Source organism: Corythoichthys intestinalis, chromosome 2 (genome assembly GCF_030265065.1).
Source record: "Corythoichthys intestinalis isolate RoL2023-P3 chromosome 2, ASM3026506v1, whole genome shotgun sequence".
In the NCBI taxonomy this organism is placed as follows: domain Eukaryota; kingdom Metazoa; phylum Chordata; class Actinopteri; order Syngnathiformes; family Syngnathidae; genus Corythoichthys; species Corythoichthys intestinalis.
The window spans coordinates 23,714,585-23,740,582 of record NC_080396.1 but is presented as its reverse complement, the minus strand read 5'-3'; the positions used below and the strand labels follow the sequence as shown (position 1 = coordinate 23,740,582).

Genomic DNA, 25,998 nt, shown 5'->3' with positions numbered 1-25,998 from the left:
ATAACCTGTGTCTTTAAAAAAAAAAAAAAAATCATAGGTCAAAGAAATAGGGAATTTGCGTGCTTAAATACTTTTACCAATTGTCTTTTACACAAATAGATTTTATACTGCATTCATAATGCTGTCTTGCGCTTAAATTATTTCAAAAGGGGATTTCCCTGTTTAGGCTGCTGCTTCAATGACTTGAAGTAAGATATTCTTTCGAATTAGAATGTATTATTATTAAGAATGTGTGAGTGAGTTATTTAAATACATATTATTACAAATTATTAAAAATAAGCAGTGGTGTTACCAGGATGCCAGGTGTGGGAGGGCATTACGCTTAAAAAAGTTGATTTTATTTGACTTTGAGCACATCCATAACTGAACAGTATTGACATGCAGGTGAGGTGACAAAGATTTTTTTAGGTAACCTATTGGGGATTCCTCTGTTTTATTATTATTATTATTATTATTATCATAGTTTGTTCCGCAGCCCCTTTGAGCTCAATTTGACCCCCTTAGAATGCTTCAAAATGCACCAAAATTGGCAGGCAGGTCAAGACAGGTGCAATCTTTGATACCATGGAAAGACAAATTCCAAATACATTACGTGGCGCCCCCTAGCAGTCATTCTTTGTCCCGCCGACGCTTTGAGCCCTACTTTGACCCCCTCAGAATGCTTCAAAACTCACCAAACTCAACAGCCAGGTGAACACTGGTGAAAACTTTGATAAAATGTAAAAAAGGGGTTAAAGAGGAGGTAATAATGCAAGGGTTAAAACTTAGAACACATCAGAACTATATGAATGGGATACCATATGCGGTTAGTATTACTTCCAGTTTTCTTTGGGTGGGCAGGGCGTGTCGGTGGGTGGGCACCGCCCCCCCCCCCCCGGTAACGCCCCTGAAAATAAGTAATTGTTATTAAAAAGCTATAATTCATAAAGACTCAACTCTGCATGTTCATCGTCAACTGCACTTTCTCACTTGGCCCATTTGGAAACTCAGTAATGATGTCATCCAATAAACTTTACTGACGTTGCGGTTAACAGACTTTTATGAATTTGATTTAAAGTGAACGAAAGACAATCTGACACTGAAATGTGCAGGGACAGCAGGCAAGCTCAGAGATGTACTTTCCCTTTAAGAGTCACATGGTTGTAGCCAAGGCAATATTATGTTTACTTCCGGGTTATCCACTCGCAAACAAGAGGGACACAAACACGCTCAGGACGCCGAGAAAATCGGATTAAAGTCCCGGGGAGATGGCAGGGGAGGAGGAGGATGAGATACCAGGTAAATAAAACGTTTCGTACACGTTTTAACGCTTGTTTCACATAATTCTTAGCAGTCGTCGCTACATACGTAGCGGCTGAAGCGTGTAATAATGTTTTAGTATGTAAATCCACGTTTTAAAGCAACGTTAAAGTCAAATGAATTTCTTTTAAATTGTCTTTTTCCGGGAAATTACTAGCACATTTAATCTTTCGTTGAATACGAGCTGTTTTTCCCCTTAGTTTCTAAATTTCTAAAATGTAAATAATCCTACTCACTCGTTCACTACCAAACATCACGTCTCAAGACATCCCCTCTATGGCTACATGAACACAGAATTTACAAAAAGAAAGATTACATTTCAATCTTTCATCATAAAAAAAGTTTGTTTCTACTCTTTTTCGTTCTTTAGTTATGAGCAGTTGAACATAAACAACATTGTTAGTGTTAATATGCAATGTTTATTTACCATGTGTTTAGTTCGGAATTTACGCAAAACAACAATAACACATCCTCTGTCCTTATTTTGTAGAATCCGGAGCAGTTTTCACGTTTGGGAAGAGTAAATTTGCTGACAACTTGCCCTGTAAATTTTGGCTTAAAAATGATATTCCTCGAAAAATAGCCTGTGGGGATGAACACACCGCCTTGATAACAGGTACACTCTCAATGTGCTTCATTAATGTTGTAGCTTTTACCCGTTATAGGCAGGGGTGAAAGTGGCTAGAATTCTTATCTGGAACGCCCTGACATAAAGGTCAGCATCGAGCCCTTTTTTTTTTTTTTTTTCGCAACTTCCTAAAACCAACCGAAATGCAAAACCTGCTTTTGGCACAGTTATAAATATAACACACAACAACATACAACAGGTTTCACAGTAGGGGTGTGACAAAATATTGAAATGGTGATATATCGTGATATTTTGTATCCCAGAAGGTTATCGATATGTTCCTGCCAAGAATCGAGATATCATTTTAAAAAGGTGACAATGTAAAAAAAAAAAGAAATAAAAAGGAACCAACAAGTTGCTACCAAAATTTTCCACAATAATAGTGTCTCAGTTAACTCTAAGGGACAGTTTACATGGCGACTCTTCGACACGAAGATGCAATGACTGTGTTGCGGAGTGGCCTCGCGTTCGTATGGTGTCGGCGAAGACTGAAGGCAAAGACGCAAACCTTGGAATCCTGCCTCCAAAGTGGAAGAATTCGATTGGGGGGGCTTGCGTTGCATGCATATCAAAAGCTCCCGCGTCGCGGGACCACGCCGATAACGTCAGCACTCGCACATGTCACATTGGGCGTGCGCAGCGGTGCTACTACACATTAAAAACAGCAAATATGGCGGAACTTCAGCTTTAATTTACCGTTTTTATAATATTTTTAATTAATAGGTTGAATGTTTCCATTTTTGTTTCTTTTTGATCAAAAGAAAATGCCATTGCTTGGAGTGGGCGGGCATGTTGTCTTCCGGGCTGAGGTGGTCAAAGTGCATCATTCGCTGTCGCCTTGTAAATCTGCACTGCCCCCTAGGGCCTGGCCTATTACATCGTTTTCATGCGGAATTGCGACATTGTTCGAATGGACACGGAACCATATAAATGCAAACATGAAATTTTTCGTCTTCTCTGAGAGTCACCATGTAAACGGCCCCTAAGGCTGCATTTACGTTGCATGGCGCCCAATCCATTTAGACTTCGAAACCAGAGCTTTCATAGTCATTCTATCTGATTTTCAGGGCATTTACAGGTCACTTGCGGTTCATTTTAGGGCATTTTCAGGTCATTTCCTGTTGAGTTTGAGTCACTGCCTATTCATTTAGGTGATTCCCACGTCACTTCCTGTTCTGTAATACAAAATAAACAGGTAGTGACTCATAAAATACCCCAAAATCATCAGGAAGTAACTGAACATCAACAGGTAAATGACCTTAAATGGCACAAAATTGCTTCATTGACTGGCATTGGCTGCCACTGACGGCCATAGAACGAATGTTCATTTGCTGCCACCCTCCCAGTTCAAATGGATTGGATGTCTACTAGTGATAAACTCATTCCAACTAACAGCAGAAGCTTGTTTTTCTCTTTATTAGTTGTTTGTAGAATATCCTAGAATGATTTCCTGACCAATGTATCGAGTTTGCATGGTCTCCCCATGCCTGCGTAGGTTTTCTCTGGGTAATCCGGTTTCTCCCTACATCCCAAAAACACGCATGGTAGGCTGATCGAACACACTATATTGTCCCTAGGTATGCGTGTGTGCGCGAATGGTTGTTCGTCTCTTTGTGCCCTGCTGGCAACCGATTCAGGGTGTACCCCGCATACTACCCATAGTTAGCTGGGATTGGCTCGAGCGCCCCCGAGACCCTGGTGAGGATAAGTGGCTTGGAAAATTAATGAATAAATGAAAGGTTTCACACATGCATTAGCACAACACTGAAACAAGGCATAAATGAGAAACAGATTTACAAAATTCCATCCAAAACTACAGCTAATCTTTATTTTCTCTCATTTCCTCAAATCTAAATGCAAAACCTCAACTATTCAAGAACATAGGATGTACATTAAAATTCAAGATGATGTAAACATTGGCTTTTTTAAATAATAAAGATATAAGTTACATACATTCACAAAAAAGTACTAATGACTTACTTTATGCGAAGTGAAATGGAATATATTTTGAGGATAAAGCACACATTGACTTTTTTTTTTATTGTAAGGAAAAAAATAATTAGCCTTACATAAACGAACAAAAATAAGTGCACATTCACATGAAGGATGTTCTGAACCTCCCAAATAAAATAAAATAAAACAAAATAAACCTCATCAACTCTTTCCTTTCTCTTAAAGATCTGATCAATTTTCTGTTGCATTGCCCTTTTAACCCCTTGAGACCTGCAAAAAAAAATAAGTAAATAAACTGCACTGATTTTACCTTTACCCAAACACCAGAACAAAGTGAAATTTTTTGGTCTGGGATAGTTCATGCTTTTATGGGTTATTTTTAATGTTAATGTTAATGTGTTTTAATAAGAAATGAGCACTTTATGTTGTCCTTTTTGAAGTTGCGTTTGGTCAGCCATTTTCAAAGAGCCCAAAATTGCAAAGAGGACATGCCAAACCTTATGATTACATTTTGGTGGGTAAAGTTTCATTTAATCATCTCCCAGAAGTGGCAGTACCAACTAAATTCAGTGTATTTATTGGTTTAGAGACGCAAACGCGTAATGTCCTTCAGCAGCATGCTTAGCTGAAGGGGTTAATTCCACAAGCTTGTTTTTCCCCTTCTATTTGTTGTTCCATAAAAACGTGCATTTGAACCAATCAGAGCCAACTGTCCATGCTGATCACGTCAGTATGTAAGGTATCACAAGCAACACGTCTCTTTTGCTCATAAATATTCATGACGTTAGCAATTGTGGCTAGGCGGGTCAACCTCCCATTTGTCCCCAATATTAAATGAATGGAAATAGTGTATCAAAGAGATGTTAAACGAGATGCTAAACCTACCAATTCTGTCTGAAAATGATGTCCGTGGTGCCAAATTCCCTGGTAAAGATGTGGAAGAAAATACAAATGTTCAGTTAAAGAGATGGCTTGAGTGTCGAGGGCTGAAAAAGACAGGGAAAACAGCCGAACTGACCTAAGCTTAGCTTTTTTATCAATACCTTTTTCTTACGCCACTGACAATTAAATTCTCCTGTTTCAACAATCTACCCTTTACCACCTTATGTCCTGTCTTTCTTCTATTTTATATCCTCTGGTTGTCTTATGTCTTTGACCGTTCTTGGGGGTAATTTACATTGCTATTTTTGTGTAGTGATCGCAAATGCTACTCGGTCACAGCCAACAAACACCTTTAATTTTTTCATTAATAACAAATCTTAACTCTATAATTTATTTATACTTCCCCCTTACTAACGTTGTTTTTTACAACAGAAAAGGTAACCGTGGCAGTCAGATACCATTTCAATTTTTTTCAGGTCATTCATTGTCAGACAGAAGCAGCACGGCAAAACGCCACACTAAAAAAATAAGTAAAAAAACATCCTTCATATGTTGTAATGTCTAGAGTCATTTCTGCAAGTTCCATATCAACACTGCTTGATCGGCATGTTCTTCTTTGGAAGATTATCGGAGAAAATAAGCAGAAATTACATGGCTTGTATGCGAGGACGTGTCGAAAATGTCCCACTTCCGCGTTACGATGGCCACGTCATGTTCTAAAAATAGTGTTTGTGTGGTATGCTATTGAACGGACAGCAGAGTCCATGTTTTTTTTTTCTGCCTGCATGTGCACGACGACGCGAGTTGTCAGTTAGTTTTTTTTTTGGACTGTTGGCGTCATATTTTCGGGATCAAAGCACCGTTCCGCCCCCAAATCTTTTACCGGAACAGCGTTCCAGACCGTTCCGGCCCACATTCACCCCTGGTTATAGGTACTCATTGAGCAAATTGGCTGCCATTGTTGGGGTTAGACGTCCAATCCATCCAGAGGCTGTCAGGGTCTCTCCCAGTCAAAATGGATTGGACGTCTAGCGTCGTCAATGGCACTGAAACAGGAGCATTTCACTGCCACCACTCCCAGTTTAAATGAATTGGACTGACAATAGCAGGCAATAACTTAATCACTATGAAGAAGATATAAATTATATAAAATATATGAAAATGTATATTTCTTTAGAGTGTTACTAACCCTGAAATGATAATAATGTGGTCTCTCTCTTTATGGGGTTATGTTTTTTTTGTGTTTTTTTTTATTACCAAAAATAGTTATTGCCCTATGAAGGGTTAACTTTGTTCCATTTTGTTTACAGCTTCATTCACAGAACCAATTTTTGTTTGTCGTGGCAGAAAATGGCAAACTTTTCATGTTTGGCAGCAACAATTGGGGCCAGCTTGGTCTGGGGTCTAAAGTGACAGTGAACAAGCCCACTTGTGTTAAAGGTATGCTTTTCGTCAACCATTTGTGTTGAGAAACCTGACTTAAGGTGCAGTTATTGTCCTTCTTCAGCCCTGAAGTCGCAGAATGTACAACTTGTGGCCTGTGGAAGAAACCATACACTCATTTGTACTGGTAAGCATCACACTATTCCTGTTAAGCATTCTGGCTATTTGCATGTCTTTCTTTCTACCAGCTCAGGGGCATGTGTACGCCACGGGCGGCAACAGTGAGGGCCAACTGGGCCTTGGTGACTGCGATGAGAGGACGTCTTTTCAGAAGCTGGAGTTCTTTGATTCCCGCGGGCCAATCAGAATGCTCGCTGCTGGTTCAAACACATCAGCCGCCCTCACTGGTGAGACACTTAAGGTCACGCGTGTCAGCTGTTGATGGCGGCTGCAGCTACACTCACCGGCCACTTTATTAGGTACACCATGCTAGTAACGGGTTGGACCCCCTTTTGCCTTCAGAATTGCCTCAATTCTTCGTGGCATAGATTCATCAAGGTGCTGGAAGCATTCCTCAGAGAGTTTGGTCCATATTGACATGATGGCCTCACACAGTTGGTGCAGATTTGTCGGGTGCACATCCATGATGCGAATCTCCCGTTCCACCACATCCCAAAGATGCTCTATTGGATTGAGATCTGGTGACTGTGGAGGCCATTTGAGTACAGTGAACTCATTGTCATGTTCAAGAAACCAGTCAGAGATGATTCCAGCTTTATGACATGGCGCATTATCCTGCTGAAAGTAGCCATCAGAAGTTGGGTACATTGTGGTCATAAAGGGATGGACATGGTCAGCAACAATACTCAGGTAGGCTGTGGCGTTCCAACGATGCTCAATTGGTACCAAGGGGCCCAAAGAGTGCCAAGAAAATATTCCCCACACCATTACACCACCACCACCACCAGCCTGAACCGTTGATACAAGGCAGGATGGATCCATGCTTTCATATCGTTGACGCCAAATTCTGACCCTACCATCCGAATGTTGCAGCAGAAATCGGGACTCATCAGACCAGGCAACGTTTTTCCAATCTTCGATTGTCCAATTTCGATGAGCTTGTCCAAATTGTAGCCTCAGTTTCCTGTTCTTAGCTGAAAGGAGTGGCACCCGGCATGGTCTTCTGCTGCTGTAGCCCATCTGCCTCAGAGTTCGACGTACTGTGTGTTCAGAGATGCTCTTCTGCCTACTTTGGTTGTAACGGGTGGTTATTTGAGTCACTGTTGCCTTTCTATCAGCTCGAACCAGTCTGGCCATTCTCCTCTGACCTCTGGCATCAACAAGGCATTTCCGCCCACAGAACTGCCGCTCACTGGATATTTTTTCTTTTCGGACCATTCTCTGTAAACCCTGATGGTTGTGCGTGAAAATCCCAGTAGATCAGCAGTTTCTGAAATACTCAGAACAGCCTTTCTGGCACCAACAACCATGCCAAGTTCAAAGTCACTCAAATCACCTCTCTTCCCCATACTGATGCTCGGTTTGACTGCAGGATATTGTCTTAAACCATGTCTACATGCCTAAATGCACTGAGTTGCCGGCATGTGATTGGCTGATTAGAAATTAAGTGTTAACAAGCAGTTGGACAGGTGTACCTAATAAAGTGGCCGATGAGTGTATACTAACTCATGAGAGTTAAGTCAATATTACACCTACGGTGTCAATTCGCAAAATAGTTGATTAACTCATTCACTGCCATTTATGGCATTAACTGGAAAAATGCATTTTATGTCTTTCGCCATCGATGGCAGGATCAAGATTGGTTTAAAAATGACCTCATAACTGCAAATAGAAGTAGATGAATCCGAAGATGGATTGTGTCCCCCATTTATTTATTTGTTTCAATCTCCATCTTGTCTCAGAGAGCGGTGAGCTTTTCATGTGGGGAGACAACTCAGAGGGTCAAGTCGGTTTGGGGAAGGAAAGCCATGCCTGCTCGCCACAAGAGGTCAGCGCTGGACAGCCTATCGCATGGGTGTCCTGTGGTTACTACCACTCAGCCTATGTGACAGGTGAGCTTAAATATCTGCAAACTTTTAGCATTTAAGTAGACGCTGCATATTTTACTAAAGGTTTCCCATGTATTAAACGGGTGCAAACTTAATCAATCATATGCATATGTGAACTGACTAGTTTGTCAGATTTTGGACAGTACCTCAAAGAGTTGATGGTTTCCAGGCAGTTTATTATAATCCAGGTGAGGTAAACTAAAGCAAAACAGACTTAACAAAATACGTTACATTTTCAAATGACCTCTAGCTTAATACTAACATACAATCAAGGATACCATTATATAACAACATGAAAACCAAGTAAAAAAAAAAAAAAAGACATTGAAAAAAATTGATATTTTACAATTTTTTTGGGGGGGGGAATTCTTTTTTGGCCAGATCGCCCAACCCTATCTAAAACAGCTCTTGATACCAAAACTGTATAATTTAAAAGATGAAGATTTTGATTTACGTTTTGTGTTTCAATAAGTGTTGCACCAAAACCACTTTTGGCTCCCGATACAGATTTCAACACCCTGCTGTTCAGTATCGAACAATGCCGATAGTGTACCAATATCACGTTTTTTGAAAAACTATAAAATTTATTTCCCTTTGAATACTAAATTACTGCATACTCACTTGACTGTTAAGTAATTGTCTAAATGTCTATCATCATCTTGGGAAAGCCGACAAGTGCTCTTTTTTTCAGTTTTTAAATTTTTTTATATATTATAATAAATATTATAATATATGATATTATATATTATATTTTATATTTTATTTTAATGGCTGTGTGTGTAGCTGATGACTATCTTCGGTAGGGCTAGATTTCGAGAACTACATATTACGCATATTGGTGCGATATTCCAAACACACACATTGAAGCCAGGCAAACGATGAGTCTTGACGCAAGAGACAACGACAGGATAACTTTGTCTTTGAACTTTGTAATGATGCTGTAATCTGCTGTTGAGATGGTTTTGCTGATGCTGGTCAAAAAACTGTTTTGCTTCCACATCGGCTGGCTTCATCTGACCAATGACTTGGAAGACTGTTCCTTCCCCCCCTACGACTAATCACGTGACATAGCTCAACTTGCCATTACAGCATTGGCGCATCTTTTCTTAGTACTCCCCTATACCGATGATGTCATTTTAGTGCCGTATCGGTACAACGCTGGTTTCCATCAAATACAGACTTGCGCGATTTGGACTTTACGACACCTGAGTCTTGTGGTTTTTTTTTTGTTTTTGTTTTTTTTTTAAATGTTGACTTTTGTGATGCATGCTTTTATTTTAGCGCAGGAAGCGAGCGCATGTACAGACGCACACATACACGCATGCAGAGAGCAGCTGAGTGAAACAGGTGACAGCCTGCGCACACATTTGTTGCTAATGAAGCATTCAGAGGCGACGGCTGTATACAACCCCTTTTGTACTGTTTATTGTGCATTTTCAATTGTGGTCGAATACTTTACAGGCTAATCGTTTGTAATTGCTGTATCAGCAGCTACTTGTAAATGCAAATTTGAATTGCTGTTTTTGAAGATGAGACTGATTTAATTTCTATTTATTTTAGTTTTAGTCTGCAAGTGTTGATGTCATGAGCAGCTGAATAATGTCAGCAAACCACACAGATGTCAGACATCATTATTTCGGAGCTTAGTTAGCTGTCCAGTTAGGACTTAGCTCCAACGTCTTGACGAGGACAGTACAATGACGTATAATATATGTTTTTGGATAATTTTTTTTTTTTAATTTAGAGGGTGTTTTTTTTTTTTTTTTTTTTTTTTTTTACACTTTGTTTTTATTGCGTTTTTGTTTCCAGCAGTAACAGGGTAGAGCATTAAACATAACAAAATGACCGACACAAATAAAATAAATTAGGAAGTAAAAAAATAAATAAATAAATAAAAATAAAGAGCGAGCCATCCAGGGTTTGTCTGTAGGGGTATGCGAACATAGGAATCCTATCCTTAAGTTAGAAAAAGTTTCCATTTCTCCCAGTATCTTTCACATTTTTCTGCTGAGTTTCTTAAGGAAAAAGTCATTCGCTCCATGATGTAAATCTCGTGTATTATTTATGTCCATCCATTCAGTGACAGTAGGTGGTATTTCTTTTAACCACTTTCGAGTTATTGTTTTCTTGCTTGCAGCTTGCAATATCTGTAGGAGGTACCTAAAATTTAGAGGGTGTTTTGAGGTATTTAAAGGGTTAATTCTGACTTTCGTGGAAATCAGGGTTACATCGCCAGTGCAGGAACTGAAGTAGTTCGTACATTGCTGGCCAAAAGTATTGGCTCCCCAGCAATTCTGTCAGATAATGTTCAATTTCTCCCAGAAAATGATTGCAATTACAAATGCTTTGGTAGTAATATCTTCATTTATTTAGCTTTCAATGAAAAAAACACAAGAATGGGAAAAAAAAAATTAAATCATTATCATTTTACACAAAACTCCAAAAATGGGCCTGTCAAAAATATTGGCACCCTTTGAAAAATCATGTGATGCGTCTGTAATTTGTGTAATTAACGGCACGTGTTACTTACCTGTGGCGCATAACAGGTGGTGGCAATAAGTAAATCATACTTTCAGCCAGTCAAAATGGATTAAAGTTGACTCAACCTGTGTCCTTGTGTGCACCACATTGAGCATGGAGAAAAAAAAAAGGCCAAAGAACTGTCTGAGGACTTGAGAAGCAAAATTGTGAGGAAGCTTGGGCAATCTCCAAAGACCTGAATGTGCCTGTGTCTACAGTATCATCAAAAAGTGTAAAGCCAATGGCACTGTGGCTAACCTCCCTAGATTTGGAAGGAATAGAAAAATTGACGAGAGATTTCAACGAACGATTGTGCGGATGGTGGATAAAAAAACCTCGACTAACATCCAAACAAGTTCAAGCTGTCATGCAGTCCGAGGGTACAACAGTGTTAACCCGTACTATCTGTTGACGTCTGAATGATAAGGGACTCTATGGTAGTGTACCCAGGAAGACCCAACTTCTGACCCAGAGACATAAAAAAGCCAGACTGCAGTTTGCCAAAACCTACCTGAGAAAGCTAAAAACGTTTTGGAAGAATGCTCTCTGGTCAGTTGAGACAAAAGTAGAGATTTTTGGGAAAAGGCATCAACAAAGAGTTTACAGGGAAAAAAAACGCGAGCCCTTCAAAGAAAACGCGGTCCCCACAGTCAAACATAGCGGAGGTTGCCTGATGTTTTGGGGTTGCTTTGCTTCCTCTGGCACTGGACTGCTTGACTGTGTGCATGGCATTATGAAGTTTGAAGACTACCAACAAATTTTGCAGCATAATGTAGAGCCCAGTGTGAGAAAGGTGGGTCTCCCTCAGAGGTCATGGGTCTTCCAGCTTTACAATGACCCAAAACACACTTCAAAAGCACTAGAAAATGGTTTGAGAGAAAGCATCGGAGACTTCTAAAGTGGCCAGCAATGAGTCCAGACCTGAATCCCATAGAACACCTGTGGACAGATCTGAAAATGGCAGTTTGGGGAAGGCACCCTTCAAATCTCAGAGAGCTGGAGCAGTTGGCCAAAGAAGAATGGTCTGAAATTCCAGCAGAGCATTGTAAGAAACTCATTGATGGATACCGAAAGCGGTTGTTTGCTGTTATTTTGTCTAAAGGTTGTGCTACCAAGTGTTAGGCTGAGGGTGCCAATACTTTTGTCCGGCCCATTTTTGGAGTTTTGTGTAAAATGATAATGATTTAATTTTTTTCTCTCTTTTCTGTTTTTCCATTGCAATCAAAATAAATGAAGATGCTACTACCAAAGCATTTGTAATTGCAATCATTTTCTGGGAGAAATTGAGCATTATCTGGCAGAATTGCAGGGGTGCCAATACTTTTGGCCAGCACTGTAAATCCGGAACTACCTGTACATTGAATCGTTGCTTAACTAAAGATGTAACGATCCAGATCGAAGTATCGTTACACCCTCTGTGTTATATGTTTGTCAATCAATGTTATATGTTGTTTTATAACTGATTTTTGTGCTCACTAGAGGACGGAGCCCTGTACACATTTGGAGAACGTGACAGTGGTAAACTTGGGCTAGGAACAGACCAGTTGGCTCGTCATCGAGTCCCTCAGCTGGTGAAGAGCATGCCCGAGCCGGTCACTCAGGTGGCATGCGGTGGCGGACACACTGTGGCTGTAACAGGTGAGAAAAGAGATGCTGAATAATTGTGCTGAGTATACTTATTGGGCAGTACTTTAAATTTCTCTCTTGTCTTCTAGAGAATGGCGTTTATGCCTTTGGCTTGGGCCAATTTGGTCAGTTGGGCCTCGGGACATTCATATTTGAGTCACGGCTGCCACGCCTGATAGAGCACTTCAAAAAAGATCGAGTGCGGCAGGTAGCATGTGGCGAGAACCACTCAGCCGTCATTACAGGTGATTAATAAATCATTTTTTGAAAACTCAGTTTTATAGACGGCCTCATAAGTGACTTATTTCTGCTTTTTAGACAGCGGACTGCTTTACACCTTTGGTGATGGCCGACATGGAAAGCTGGGTCTGAGTGAAGAAAACTTCACAAACCAATTCAAGCCAACTCTGTGTCCACGATTCATCAAGTGTCAGGTCCAGGAAGTATGTCAGGTTCCTTTCACACAACTCATAAATGCGTTGCCATCTTAAAGCTTTTATTGCTTTTAATACTTTTTTTAGCCATTAGCTATGCATAATTAACTATTGGCTGCCTTTTTTTTTAGCCATTAGCTATGCATAATTAACTATTGGCTGCCATTGACATTGATATACAAACCAGATTTTCCAAATGAACTGTTTTGTCATTGACGACACAGTAACTTTGGTTTATTACCACTTAGAACACTCAAATTAAGGAGAAAGATCAACATTCCAAAACAGCAGCAAACTGTTGTTACTGTTTTGATGTTCACTTATTTTAGTTATTAAATGCAATTTTTGGAGAAAACTGCATGGGAATGCTTTCATGCTGGTCGGTAAACTCCCCTAAGGTCACTTCATGTTCATTTTGGGGCATTTTTTGGGGATTTCCTTTTTTCGAGAAGTTTATAGTTAAAAATAATGACCTTCAATGGAGATTTTTTTTTTTTGCTGGGGCTAGACATGTGGCGATTAGCGGATTCAAGGTATACCGTGGTATAAATACGTCAAGGTTTCAAAACCGCAACAGTTTTCCGTCATAACATTCCTTACGGTTTCAGCTATTTTTTATGTCCCAAAAATGCAGCTGCAAGCGTCAAACCTCCCTCACCGGTTGTTGCTCAGTGTCAGTGAGTAAGTCGTACTACACTATGGCTGGAGGAGGACAAACTCCTGAACTTTTTCCCACCATCGAAGAAAACAAAATCGCTGGTATGGGAATACTTCAGCTACAGAAAAGTTAGACGGCCACGGCTTAGAGGAGGAGGGCCAACTGACATGTAAGACATGTGTGCGGAGGGTGGCTGCCGAGCAGGCAATACTTCCAAAATGATTTCACATTTGTACAAAATTAAAGGTTAGTAAACACTGTCATGAACGTTTCGCGTGTTTAGTATGTCTAGAGGTGGTAAAACGTGGTGTTTTTTTTCTCTCTGGCAACTGTCTGTGTTCAGAAAGAGAGAGTGTGTATAATGTAAACATGATATGAGTCATACACACGTGCTTTTTATTGAAAATAATTCAATTGTTTTTGTACAGATGATAATAATGTTAAGCTGTGGCTGTAGGTTTAGGCTCAACTAAAGGACTGCATTTATTTTAATTTAGAATATTTCAGTTATTTGTTATTTATTTTAACTTAACATACTTATGTTCCAATTTGCTTATATGTTTTGAAAAATAAAAATCCCGTTCAATGGATTTTTTTTTTAACCTAGATATCTCAAAGTAACAAATTTGAGAGCTGTAATTGCGATACCGTGAAACCTTAATATTTTTGCATAAGGTTATCATACCGTCAGAATCTCATACCAGCACATGCCGAGTTGAGGCCAAGAGTTAAGGAATTTGGAGATATACTGTGTTTTTTGGACTATAAGTCGCACCTGAGTGTAAGTCGCACCATGCATAAAATGCCCAACGAAGAGGAAAAAAACATATATAAGTCGCAGCGGAGTATAGGTGGCATTTTTGGGGGAAATTTAATTTGATAAAGTCCAACACATAGAACAGATATGTCATCTTGAAAGGCAATTTAAAATAAAAATACAATAGAGAACAACATGCTGAATAAGTGTTGAGTATGATAATGTTACATGATGCATGAACAACGAAATGCGAACTTGGCCGGTATGTTAACGTAACATAGCTATTAATAGTTATTCAAATAACGAAATGCGAACTTGTCCGGTATGTTAACGTAACATAGCTATTAATAGTTATTCAGATAACTATAGCATAAAGAACATGCTACAAGTTTACCAAACCATCGGTGTTACTCCAAAACACCAAAATAACATGCGAAATTATATAATAATGTATTAATAATTTCACACATAAGTCGCTTCAGAGTATAAGTCGCACCCCCAGCCAAACTATGGGGAAAAAAAACAAACAAACTGCGACTTATAGTCCGAAAAATACGGTTAAGATAAAAGGTCGGGCTGTCTGTCCTGTTTGTTTGTCTGTCAAAATCAATGGGGATTTCTTTTTTGCGGGCGTGGGTGGGGGTTGTGTTCAATTTGAATGGAATTTTTCCTGGGTCCAATAATGTTGGCAAAACAGTCAAATGAGGGTCCACTAGAAATTAATGGACGTTGGACGTTTTTGTCCAATTTTGCCAGTACTGGCAAAGGTTTTGGCAAAAATTGGCTGACAACTTCTGTGAATTTTTGGATGTGTTAATTATGTGACTCAAACAAAAACTGTTGGACAAGTCGCGCTTTGTCATTTTCGATTTTTGTTGCTACACGAGTATTTGGGGCATTCTAAGTTTGAACAGCGTCTATTAGACAAACTGTGTTGGCTGGGTGACGCTCCCAAAAAATATCGGCCGAACTGAAAACAAGTTGATTCAAGTATATGAATTTTATATGAAGCTTTGTTTTTTTTCAAAGCATTCCAACAATTAAATTATTCCCTGCTTTTAATGGCGACAGACTTCCAATCCATTAATTGGATGTCTATCGCCGTTAATGTCACTAAAACATGATTAGTCAATGCCGCCAATCCCAGTTCAAATTCACACAATGTGAACTCCACTCGCAGGCAGTTTGCGGGGGTTGTCACATGGTTGTGCTGGCGCTGCCAAGGAGTGCCAAATCCGGTGTTGCGTTGCTGGAAGATTGCGACGTGACTGAAGATTACCTGGAGAAGCCGTACGTGGAGCTGCTAGGAGATGTTGGAGACACCTCCAATCCGGCCCGAGTTCGCCGCAGAGAGAGGGTGGGTTGGAAAATTGCATTTGACCTTCTAAATATTTTCGGTGATGTTTGTGCTTTATCCATTGCACTATAAAGGAAAAGTCACCGGAAGTGTTTGGCGACGTTTCCTGTACATTACAAACAACGACGTCTGGGTACCTCCAGCCATCTACTCCTGTCTCCAGCCACAACACCCTACCCAGCCTTTCTTCATCAGAACTGACCCACAGAAAGGTGCTTCATAGCGCTCATCGACATGGCAACAATGGTACATCACCTCCAACTTCCACATTAACAGCAAAATTTGTTACAAAATTAAAGGGATCGACAACACCTAGCATTAATGATCTTTATGTGAAAGACGGTTGCAACTATACTATGTTAACGGACAATTTTATTTCTCTTAATGGGGAAAAAATATTGACTGCTTATAGACGTCAGTTATAACCATGCACATATGTCAAGGTGATAATTGTTTTGCATTTTTTCATTATAGTTTAATTATTCATTCATTCATTCATTTTCCATGCCGCTTTTTCCTCACGAGGGTCACGGAGGTGCTGGAACCTATCCCAGCTAACTACGGGCAGTAGGCAGGGTACACCCTGAACTGGTTGCCAGCCAATCGCAGGGCACAAGGAGACATATAACCATTCATGCACACACTCATACCCACGGACAATTTAGAGTCTTCAATCGGGCTACCATGCATGTTTTTGGAATGTGGGAGGAAACTGGAGTTCCCGGCGGAAACCCACCCAGGCACGGGGAGAACATGCAAACTCCACACAGGAAGGCCGAAGCCTTGATCTCAGAACTGTGAGGCCGGCGTGCTAACCACTCAGTCACCGTGCCGCCGTGGTTTAACTATATTTTATTTAGTTTAAATTATTTTTCTCTGCTTGAGTTAGTTATCAGTAGTTTTTAGAATGGATTTTGTGTACTTTTATTAGTTTTCATGTGTCTTTAAATTAAACCTTTGATATCCAGAGGTGGGTAGTAACACACTGTTACATTTACTTCAGTAACCTTTCGAGAAAAATGTATTTCTAAGAGTAGTTTTTCTAAGCTATACTTTTTACTTAAGTAGATTTGTGAAGAACAAACTCAACTCTTACTATGCTACCTTGGGCTTCACTAGTCGTTACAAATCGTTACATTTTTCGTCTTCATTCTATATATTAGATTTTGCTTCTTGTTGCTAGAAACGCCAACAGTAGCTCAACCAGTTTCACCAATGAGACGTCGCAATGGTAAATCACATGACTCCATTATACCAATGAAGACTCAAGCTTACCGTTCTATGATCACGCCGGCATGTGGTTAATCACGTGGTGTCTTTAAAGCAGCGTAATTATGTATTTGACAAAGACATTCAACATGACTCGAAAGCGCTGATTTTAATCTCTCCCAGTTTTTATTTGGCACCAACTGACCACGTTAAACCGAAGATATGATCCTTTTAGTTTCATAATCGGAAATATGCTTTCTCCACTAGAGGGCACTCATGCTCTTTGGACGAATAATGCTTAATTGCTGTAGATTTTTTTTTCTCTCGCTGGAATGTTTTTTTGTCGCTGTATTTCTTTGACTTAATGTGGTTATGTAATATATCATAGTACAGCATAGTAATAACCATTCATATAGATGCTGTAACTTTGTGCTGAGAAAAAAAATATTATTTAAAAAAAAAAGGGGGGTTGGAGATCAAACATCATAAGCAGCTACTAACAATGTTACTCATTACTTGAGTATTCTTTTCTCGAAATACTTTTTGACTTGCACTTGAATACATTTTTGGATGACTACTTTTACTTGAGTGATATTATTTTGAAGTAACGCTACTATTACTCGAGTAAAATTTTTGGCTACATACCCACCTCTGTTGATGTCTGAATTTACATTTCCCAAATCGACATCAAATATATTGGGGAATATACATATATACTAGTAATATATATATATATATATATATATATATATATATATATATACAGTACACACACTGAAAATTACCATAAATTGAAAAATACAACAAAGATTGAGAAAACCTAAATAAAAAATATATATGATAATGTTTAAATAAATACTTTTACATTGTACAACGTACAACATTTATTTAAAAATAAGGAAATAATTGGGGGGAGGGAGATAAAAATGTATTCTTTTAATGAATTCCTATTGATCAAATATTTGCCCATATGTTGGGTTGCCTCTTCCTGGAATTACTTGCTTTTATTAATGGTTTCAATATTTCACATTAGAATAATCATATTCTGTGTTTTTTTTTTTCTCCAATTCATCAAACGAGACTTTTCCCGCTATGATGCATATGATGAAGGTGTTGTCCATCCCTTTAAAAGATTTTATTTACATTTACATTTCTGTGCTGTTCAACATGCTGAAACTGAGGAATTCCACACCTTTCAACTTTACTGAACTAACTATTTCGTCATACTGCATTATGTTTAGAGGCGTCTACAGACCAGGCTGACGACGTTGTGGAGAGCCTAAGTGACACTGACAGCGTGAAAGGGTTGGGAGAAACCACAGATTTGCTCAATATGGTGAGAGAATGAAAAGAAAATGCTCCAAGTGAATAAACACGACGCATACATTTACATTTTCTTTCATATTTTCCAACGAACAGACACATGTAATGAAGATGGACCCTAATGATAAAACGCTCATGCTTTCTCCAGTTCACAAGGTGACTCTTTTTTTTTTTTTTTTTTTTTTTTGTGTCGTCTTACTATTCCGTACAACTTTCCATTGTATATTCAATTTTTCTTCCATAGTAATATAGTACAATGCTAACAAGTATTTGTTTGCTATAAGTTAGACAGGGGTGTCAAACTCAGTATTGTCGCAGAAGTTGAAGTTCGGGTTTCCTTTGGAGGGCAATTATGTTGTCCAACCCATATAAATATTAGACTCATTTTGCTTCAATTGACGGCACTAGATGTTCAATTCATTTGGACTGAGAGGGGCAAATGAACGGACCAGTTGATATGGATTGGATGGCTAGCACCGTTAATGACACATTAACCAGGGCTGATATGATTAACTGATTAATCGGTTGGCAAATGAATACTATAGGGTTAGGGTCTTCTGTTTTCATTGTTAATAAACCGCTTCGACACATTGTTGATCCCAAAATTGTCAATAACTTTTTTTTTTTTTTTGGACCCTCTTAACAACCCCACCTTTTTTTCTATTTTTATTTTCCTTTAGAAAAACAGGCAGTTTTAAGTTGTTGTTTTTTCATGTAAAAAGTGGGAAAAACAAAAATATTCTCATTATTTTACTACATTATTTTATTATATTACTTATTTTCCATTTTTATCTGTTAACAATTTTGAACATTTTAAACTCTTAGTTTTAGGCACGAATTGTGATCTTTTTTTTCTTAAATGTTTTTTTTTTTTACATTTACAAAGTCAGGCCCAGTGTCCAATTGTAGCTGACTGGACAATATTCAGCGTTCGACATCCAATTCCAGTTGTAGAATTTATGTTGCCTGCACGTATTTTGCGATTGCCAAATAAAAAAATATAGAAATAATTTTGGATAAAATTACTTAATTTGTTGAATGTTCCATTTTTGAAAAAAAGGTATTTGTTAAAATAGTAATGAATAAAAAAGAATTAAAAAAAAAATGTAATTAGTAATTAAAAACATAAATAATTCGAAGTAAAATAAAGTTTAAAAAAAAAAAAAAAAAAACCTCAAATAAGTGTGGCCTTTGTGTATTTTGCTCTGGGAATTTCATTTTGTTTTGTGACCTCACATGTCTTACCCCTTTGCCATTGACAGTAATGGATATCCAATCCATTTTAACTGGAAGATCACTCGATTAATGCTGCAACGATTAATCGATTAAGTCGAGCAATTCGATTAGAAAAAAGCTTTGAATCAAACTTCGCTACTTCGAGTATTCGTTTAATTAGAGTGGCGTTGTAATGGTTAGTTTTGAAAGTGTTTGCATTTAGTTTTATTGATTTGGGTAGATACACTGCCTTCTCGTGGCAACAGTGAATATTGCATAACTCATTTAAAATGGCTGAATCCAACTGCTCCCTGTTAAGACCAACATACGGTAAGTTTTTGTTTGAGCTAATGTTTTTTTTTTAATGCATTCGTAATTTAGTTTATAGGTATATTTTGCCGTTTTTAATGGGAATATGTGGCTGAACGATTTGTGGAGAACATTGTTTAAAAAAAAGTTAGCATTTTATAGCATTCAATCTAGCCAACTTTTGCTGTGCAAGTTAGCCAATTGTTGTTTTGTTGTTCTTAGATCCTCATTTGTTATTTGTTCATATATATATATATATATATATATATATGTATATATATATATATATATATATATATATTTTTTTTTTTTTATTTAGGCTAATCTCAGGTGTGTTAATTTACTTTTATATGAAAGTGTAATTCTGCATAGTTCGAAGAAACGCTCAGGAATTTTATTTTGAAAGTACAATCTTAGCAAGCCTTTGTTTTACATCCCCAAAATTTACTCTGTAACGCATTAAATGTTCTTAATCCAATTATTCGAACTAACTAGTTGATAGTTTAATCGACTACTAAAATGCTCAATAGCTGCAGCCCTACATTCGATTGCTTCCAGCCCTCCCCGCTGAAATGGATTGGACATGTATTGCCATCAATAGTTATTTTAGATCTCAATTTCCCTCTTTTTTTTTTCGTAACTATCACAACATGTACTCTGTGATCTGGGCAGGCAATAAATGAGTTAAGCTAATGATAACTTTGGAATTGATGTCCAGTGAAGTGACTACTGTCCCAAAGAGGGTTGATTAAAAAAAAAAAAAAACTGGGTTTTCGGTAAACCTTCTCTTTTTTCATTTTTGTATTCAATTTAAAAAAGGAATAACAGGAAATATTTTCTTAACCCCCACCCCCGAAACTGTAAATACTCTCCGATTTAACATTTTACTTTCACGAAAAACTTGAAGTCAATACACATGTCTTTTTGAGGGCCACACAAAATGATAAGGTGGGCTGGATCTTGCCCCTGTGCCTCCAGTTTGACACCCCTGCTGTAATACAACAACTGACTCCCCGACTTGAACGAGCTTGTGTGAACATTCTCTGCTGCGTTTTTTTTTTTTCTTTCTCTTGCTAATGCATGCTTCTTCTCTATCCTGTTGCTCTCTGGTTCCTGGACTAGAAGAAGGGTAAAAATGGTAAGGCCTTAACAAATCAAAAAGAGAAACCGCTAAAAGACAGAAAGCTCTCGGAGCGGTCGGGTTGCCCTCCGACATCACCGTCGCGTAACTGTGACGCTGCGGCCGCTCGCAAAGCCACCGGCGCTCATGATCAAAAGATGACCAAACAGAACAAGGAAAATCATATTACTGCTCCTAAGGACAATGACAAGCGTCCAGAAGACCCCAAGAAGACAACGCTTCAGCCATCGCCATCCAGGAGTAAGCAACGGAACGCAAACAAGAAACTGCAAGCAGAACATAAAACAGCTTCAAAACAGTGCAAAGGAAAACCAACTGGAGTAACAAGACAACCGTCTGACTTTAGTTTAAGTGATGCATGTGACTTAAACACACAACAGCGTGCTGCTGGTAAAACAAAGTCCAAGAAAATCAGCTCTAAAGATCACAAAACATCAAAAAATGAGAAGAACAAAAAGGAGGCCGAATCTAAAAACGAAGAAGCACCGTCGTCGCACCTGCTTGCTGGAGCTGCTTCGATACTCCAGGAGGTGGCGGCGTTCAGCATGCCTTCACTGTCTGAGAGCAGCCATCACAGCACTACAGCTGATAGCAATCCATCCGCAATGAGCATGAGCAGCAGTCCTTCAACCGAGAGAGGAAAAAAGAAAGTTAAGGATGAGGAGGAGGATGTCCGAGATGACCAGACAATCGCTGATACAGAGGAGGAAGAGGAAGACCAGGTTAGGAAGGTAACAAGTGCAAGTGAGGAAGAGGAGGAAACTCAGACGTCGGAGAAAGTCACTGAAGAAGACGACAGTGATACACTTAAGCCAGAAGACAAGTCTGCAACTGATGAGGGGGAAGAAGATGAAAGTGAGGAGGAGGAGGAGGAGAAAACTGTTCAAAGGGAAAGTGAGGATGAAGAGAAAGAGAGCAAAGAGGAGAGTTTTGAAGAAGAAACGGCAAAAAGGGAGGAGGAATCAAGTATGGAATCGGAAGGGGAAGAAGATGAGGAAGAACTGGAGGAGGATGGAAGTGAAGAAGAGGGTGAAGAAGAGGATTCAAAGGGAAGTGGAGAAGAGGAAGAAGAAGAGGGGGAAAGTAGTGATGAAGCAGAAAGTGAAGAGGAAACAGAAGAAGGTGAGGATGAAGAGGCTGAAGAGGAAGAGGAGGAGAATGAGGAGGAAGAGGAGGAAAATGAAGAAAGTGGAGGAGAAGAAGAGAGTGAAGAGGTAGAAAGTGAAGAAGAGGAGGAGGAAGAGGTAGAAAGTGAAGAAGAGGGAGATGAGGAGGAGGAAGAGGTAGAAAGTGAAGAAGAGGGAGATGAGGAGGAGGAAGAGGAGAGTGAAGAAGAGGAGAAAGACAGTGAAGATGAAGAAGAGGAGGACGAGGAGGAGGAACAGGAAGATGAAGAGGAGGAAGAGGAGGAGGAGGAGGAAGAAGAGGTCAAAAAGAAAAGCACTAAAACTATGAAGAAACACAGGTCAGGAGTCAAAGGACATGCAGCTGGCGAGTCAGAGGAGTTCTGGGATGATGTTCTACCCCAGTACCTCAACCTCAAATAGCATCTTGTCCTGTATTTCAATTTTTTTTTTTTTTTTTTTAAATAAATGCCCTTTATTGTTGCAAGACATACTTTCAGATAATCATTCGGGAAATCCTCTTGATTGTGTGTATTTTTGGTCAATATTTTTTTTTTTAAATGTAGACGTTCAATGTGCAATCAAATGCTGCAGGATGATTTTTTTTGGATCGGTCCACTTTCAATAGCAGGTGGGATTTGTTTTGTTCCTCCAACCAGATTACCCTGTTTCGAGATTCCAATCCATTTCCTCTAGTCCTTTCCTATCATTCCCTGCTATTCTTTTGGCCCCTGTCTTCTACTGATGTTAGGTCTAGAATTCCATTTAGTCTTTTGCATTTTACCTTTCCCCATATACAACTTGAAGCACAAATGACAACACCGCATCTGTTCTTATTTTTTAATTCACACTTTGTCAGGATTTCACCCAAACTGACAGCGAAAGTGAAGAAGATGAAGACGACTCGGATGAGGACGACTATGATAAAGAGGATGACACAAAAGTGGTGTCTGTGCAAAAATTGGAAGAAACTCAGCAGGTTGTCGGCCCGCCGTTGGAAGAATGTGCTTTTGGTGAGGAGCCACGTAAAGAAACGCCGGCGCTTGTAAACGACGAGGCCAGAGTGTCTGCTGAAGAAAAGGCACTTGGTGGCAACCAACCAGCCATTGGGAAGACAGACATTGCCACACTGAGCCAATCAGGTTCCAGCAAAAGCAAGGTGCAGATATAACTCCTCAACCTCATGGGAAATTCATCTTCGCTGTTTGGTGTGCCAAAAGTCACTTTCCACTTCCTGCAGTTTTGTTTCGTTCTAAATCTCATCTCTGTCACGAGCCACATCGTAGTTATGGTTTCATTCAGAGAGCTAGTAAGATTAATCGACTAATTAGCAACGAATCGTGATCGTGAATGAACCTAAAAATTGTCAATATCCCCTTTTTTGAACCTCTGAATAGTATATATATGTTCCAAATTTAATCAGTAACAATACTGTTATATTTGTTTTGTTTTAATTGAAAACTAACGGCAACTTTTTTTTATCGATTATTTTATATTTGATTCGTTATTTATCATTTTAATAACAATAGTAAAAAAAAAGTTTTTTATTTAAAATATTTTTAATAAAGAACATACGAGGAAAACATTTTTTTTTAATAATTAAAAATTTAATGTTTGTTAATTAAAAAGGCAGTTTTTCTATTCATACGTTTTCTTTCTAGTTGTTTTTAAATTTGTTCATTAAAAAAAAAAACAAGTGGGGAAAAACATGAATATCCTTCAGTTTCAGTTTATTCGCACATCAAAATACAGTACATGATCATATGCTAGCAGTTCACATGTTAAGGTGGGCGAACAGGACACTCCAAAGAAGCTGATCAAAGCTTTTAGCAGGGGCTCAGTTGGACAACACACACACATACATTCGCACACACACATCCAAGTAACTGAATAATTTCAAAATTCTGGTTATGTTGGATTTGATATGAGACACCGGTAGTGTATTCAAAGACTCAGCATATTATATATGGCGGAAAACACTCAGGTGACTTGAAATTCCACTCTGAGACCCCCAATTTGGCCAACTTTCAAAATTGTCCTATATGCACGTGTGATACATCATTGGAAAGCTTAAAATCTCAATTTTCTGGGGGGGGGGAAAGAAAAATTTTAAACAGGAGGGCATTTAAAAAAATATATATATTTTTTTTTAAACAACAAAACCCTAACTGGAGGCGAGAGCACTCGAGAGCAGAATTAAAGACGCCACGATTTTAACGAGATATTATCTCGTACTTACCTTGTTTCTCTCCTCCGAGAGTCATCACCTTATCGTGGTGGAGGGGTTTGCGTGTCCCAATGATCCTAGGAGCTATGTTGTCTGGGGCTTTAAGCCCCTGGCAGGGTCACCCATGGCAAACAGGTCCTAAGTGAGGGGCCAGACAAAGCATGACTCACAAGATCCCTTATGATGAATAATATTAATGGACTCAGGTTTCCCTTGCCCGGACGCGGGTTACCGGGGCCCCCCTCTGGAGCCAGGCCTGGAGGTGGGGCTCGAAAGCAAGCGTCTGGTGGCCGGGCCTGTCCCCATGGAGCCCGGCCGGGCACAGCCCGAAAAGGCAGAGGTGGGCAGCAGCCAAAGGCGGGGGCCTTGGCGGTCCAACCCCCAGCTGCAGAAGCTAACTCTTGGGACATGGAATGTCACCTCTCTGGCAGGGAAGGAGCCTGAGCTGGTGTGTGAGGCAGAGAAGTTTCGACTAGATATAGTCGGACTCTCCTCCACACACAGCTTGGGTTCTGGTACCAATCCTCTCGAGAGGGATTGGACTCTCTTCTGCTCTGGAGTTGCCCACGGTGAGAGGCGCCGAGCAGGTGTGGGCATACTTATTGCCCCCCGGCTTGGTGCCTGTACGTTGGGGTTTACCCCGGTAGACGAGAGGGTAGCCTCCCACCGCCTTCGGGTGGGGGGACGGGTTCTGACTGTTGTTTGCGCTTATGCACCAAACAGCAGCTCAGAATACCCACCCTTTTTGGAGTCCTTGAAGGGTGTGCTGGAAAGCGCCCCCTCTGGGGACTCCCTCGTTCTACTGGGGGACTTCAACGCTCACGTGGGCAATGACAGTGAGACCTGGAGGGGCGTGATTGGGAGGAACGGCCCCCCCGATCGGAACCCGAGTGGTGTTCTGTTATTGGACTTCTGTGCTCGTCACGGTTTGTCCATAACGAACACCATGTTCAAACATAGGGATGTCCATATGTGCACTTGGTACCAGGACACCCTAGGCCGCAGTTCAATGATCGACTTTGTAATCGTGTCATCGGACTTGCGGCCACATGTTTTGGACAATCGGGTGAAGAGAGGGGCGGAGCTGTCAACTGATCACCACCTGGTGGTGTGTTGGCTCCGATGGCGGGGGAAGTTGCTGGCCAGACCTGGCAGGCCCAAACGTATTGTGAGGGTCTGCTGGGAACGTCTGGCAGAATCCCCTGTCAGAAAGAGTTTCAACACCCACCTCCGGCAGAACTTCTCCCTTGTCCCAGGGGAGGTGGGGGACATTGAGTCCGAGTGGGCCATGTTCCGCACCTCCATTGTTGAGGCGGCAGATGGGAGCTGTGGCCGTAAGGTGGTTGGTGCCTGTCGTGGCGGCAATCCCCGAACCCGCTGGTGGACACCAGCGGTAAGGGATGCAGTCAAGCTGAAGAAGGAGGCCTATCGGGCCTTTTTGGCCTGTGGGACTCCGGAGGCAGCTGACAGGTACCGGCTGGCCAAGCGGACTGCGGCTTTGGCGGTCGCCGAGGCAAAAACTCGGACATGGGAGGAGTTCGGTGAGGCCATGGAAAACGACTTCCGGACGGCTTCGAGGAAATTCTGGTCCACCATCCGGCGTCTGAGGAGAGGAAAGCAGTGCACTATTAACACTGTGTATAGTGAAGATGGTGTACTAATGACCTCGACTCGGGACTTCGTGAGTCGGTGGAGAGAATACTTCGAAGCCCTCCTCAATTCCACCGACACGCCTTCCTTTGAGGAAGCAGAGTCTGGGGACTCTGAGGTGGGCTCTTCGATCTCTGGGGTTGAAGTCACTGAGGCGGTTGGTAAGCTCCTTGGTGGCAAGGCCCTGGGGGTAGATGAGATCCGCCCGGAGTTCCTAAAGGCTCTGGATGTGGT

The 25,998-nt window shown here is 40.2% G+C and overlaps 1 protein-coding gene across 4 annotated transcripts; it reads left to right on the top strand.

Annotated features, from left to right (window-relative positions):
- The first annotated feature begins 1,110 nt into the window (after positions 1-1,110).
- On the top strand, positions 1,111-22,346 carry rpgrb (retinitis pigmentosa GTPase regulator b). 4 transcript variants are annotated; one of them, XM_057820555.1, is made up of 15 exons: positions 1,111-1,278; positions 1,790-1,915; positions 6,110-6,202; positions 6,270-6,332; positions 6,394-6,552; positions 8,068-8,217; positions 12,214-12,372; positions 12,450-12,605; positions 12,679-12,803; positions 15,390-15,566; positions 15,641-15,812; positions 18,017-18,111; positions 18,195-18,254; positions 20,745-22,046; positions 22,086-22,346. In XM_057820555.1, the coding sequence occupies exons 1-15, from the start codon at positions 1,248-1,250 to the stop codon at positions 22,308-22,310; spliced, it is 3,093 nt and encodes a 1,030-aa protein (XP_057676538.1). In that variant the 5' UTR covers positions 1,111-1,247; the 3' UTR covers positions 22,311-22,346. The 4 variants fall into 4 exon arrangements, with proteins under 4 accessions (XP_057676538.1, XP_057676531.1, XP_057676521.1 ...); XM_057820548.1 differs by having other exon boundaries at positions 20,748-22,346; XM_057820538.1 differs by having other exon boundaries at positions 20,745-22,346.
- The last annotated feature ends 3,652 nt before the right edge of the window (positions 22,347-25,998 follow it).

Bases quoted from the DNA above. Each gene is read 5' to 3' on its own strand.
- rpgrb (XM_057820538.1), top strand. From the start codon at position 1,248: ATGGCAGGGGAGGAGGAGGATGAGATACCAG. The intron at 6,333-6,393 runs GTAAGCATCACA...TCTTTCTACCAG, and splicing joins CCATACACTCATTTGTACTG to CTCAGGGGCATGTGTACGCC. The intron at 15,567-15,640 runs GTGGGTTGGAAA...TGCACTATAAAG, and splicing joins GAGTTCGCCGCAGAGAGAGG to GAAAAGTCACCGGAAGTGTT.